The sequence below is a fragment of the Aaosphaeria arxii genome (genome assembly GCF_010015735.1).
Source record: "Aaosphaeria arxii CBS 175.79 unplaced genomic scaffold BU24scaffold_16, whole genome shotgun sequence".
In the NCBI taxonomy this organism is placed as follows: Eukaryota; Fungi; Ascomycota; class Dothideomycetes; order Pleosporales; genus Aaosphaeria; species Aaosphaeria arxii.
This window is the reverse complement of record NW_022983489.1, coordinates 75,781-77,681: the sequence shown is the minus strand read 5'-3', so window position 1 is coordinate 77,681 and position 1,901 is coordinate 75,781. Positions and strand designations below refer to the sequence as shown.

Below are 1,901 nucleotides of genomic sequence, written 5' to 3'. Positions count from 1 at the left end.
CCGATGCCGAGGCCAGTGTCGTGCCGTCCGGCGAGAAGGCCACTGCGGTGACCAAGTCCCCATGGCCCTCGAGCGTCTGCCGCAGCGCTCCCGTCTTGGCCTCCCACAGCTTGACCGTCTTGTCGTGCGATGCTGAGGCCAGTGTCGCGCCGTCCGGCGAGAAGGCCACTGCGGTGACCGAGTCCCCATGGCCCTCGAGCGTCTGCCGCAGCGCGTTCCATTCCTCCTCCACTTTTGGCACTCCTCGAATCCATCGAGGTATGCTGCCTTGGAACCTCTTCCTTACTGTGCTTGCTGTTGGTGCGAACACAAGCCCGCTATACGTCTGCAGAGGCGCCTGCTCAATCGCTGCCCGGTGGTAGAGAACGAACCGCTTCGCGTCGTGGGCGAAAGCTGAGAGAGAAGGGCCGTCACTGGACTAACTAAACCGTTAGCAAATTGTTGTGTGCTGTATTAAAAGTACACTTACAGCCACAGACGACTCCAAAGATGCGATGGCATACACTCCTTCGGACACTTTCCCCATCCACCCGAGCGCCTCTAGCCAGTGGAGGATATGCTCCTGCAAGAATTGGTGCACTTGGTCGTTGTCCCGTAGCTGCGTCCCGCTCTTCTGAACGTGTTGGACCCAGTACAGACATGCATACTGTAGTTCGGGAGGGAGGCTTTGCTCTACTTTGCGTCTCTCTATCTCGGCTACAAGCATGCCAGGAGTATCTACGCCACAGATGTCTTGCTTGAGAGCGCTCGACATTAGCTGTATGCAATGGCCTGCCAACGCTGCATGCGCCTGCTTCTCGTCGACCCAGAAAGCATCGCCACATCGGTCTTTGTTGAGCAGGAAGTCGCGGAACGACGGGTGGTGGGTGCGGACGGATCGCGTCGGATCTTTTGGGATATCCAAAATGGCGTACAGGTCCTCTAGTGTCTGGCCGACGTCCTGTTTCGAGACATGGAGTAGCTTGCTCCAAGCATCAACCGGGAGAGAAGAGAACGCGATCACCACGCTTCCGAGAATGTACCTTAACGTCTTATAGTGCTCTGCTCTCTCTTCGTCTGTGTAGTTGGTGTCAACCGAGTTGTTGAGCACAGTGACATAGATCTCGTTGAGATGCTTCTCTGGAGCTGCGGCAGTGCTGCTGTTGCTTGCAAGGATCGTCTCCATCCTCCTAGCTGCGAACTTCTTCCCATCGCGGATGAATCGCCACGCAGTTGCCGCCCAGATAAACAGGCCGCATGCACGACGGACCAGCTGCTCAATAGTCTCTGGCCCAGGCCAGTCGACGTCCAAGCTACGTTCCTGCCCAACGATGCGGAGATAATGTTGCAGGAAAAGGCTTATGTCGTTGTCCACGATGGACGGCGATATGTTGTGCAGTAGAAAGTCCTGGTGCTCCGCGTTTGGTATCTGGAAGAAGCCGTGTCGAATGGGCACCTCGGGCCTGCTCGTCAGGAACACCCGCAGCCGCACTCTCTCCAGCGACCGAGCTTCGCCTAGCAGCTGCACAATGATCTGGATGTCGCTCTCATCGTCGCACTCGTCGAGCGCATCGACAATCAGGACGTACGACAGCGATCCTTCCAGTTTCGATAGCGGGTCGAGCACAAGGTGGCGCCACTGGTCGCGCAGAGACTGGTTGGTAATGTCGCTGCGCTCCTTGACGGCACTGCGGATGTGCTGGCGCGATGCTGGCACGTTGTGCGCAAGCTGGAACGCGATGCTCGTAGCAAAGGTGCCGGCGTGTCCTACGTCGCCGCCGCCGCGCGAGAAGAAGAAGCTAGCGCCGAGACGCTGCTGTTGGTGATATTCGCGAGCCACCGTCCGCGAGATGGTCGACTTGCCCGTCCCCGCCAGCCCGCTCAGCCAGAAGATGTGTCGGTCGTCCTGTCCGTCAGCCCAG

At 58.3% G+C, this 1,901-nt stretch overlaps 1 protein-coding gene across 1 annotated transcript in view; it reads right to left on the bottom strand.

Moving 5' to 3' along the window:
* Nucleotides 1-1,900, bottom strand: part of BU24DRAFT_359758 (uncharacterized protein) — a gene marked incomplete at both ends in the record, with an annotated part of 3,646 nt that extends 1,746 nt beyond the window's left edge. The window contains 2 exons of the mRNA XM_033524062.1: nucleotides 44-418; nucleotides 464-1,900. Coding sequence (XP_033377094.1) covers nucleotides 44-418; nucleotides 464-1,900 — 1,812 coding nt within the window. The remainder of the gene's footprint in view (nucleotides 1-43; nucleotides 419-463) is intronic.
* Between the last annotated feature and the right edge of the window lies 1 nt (nucleotide 1,901).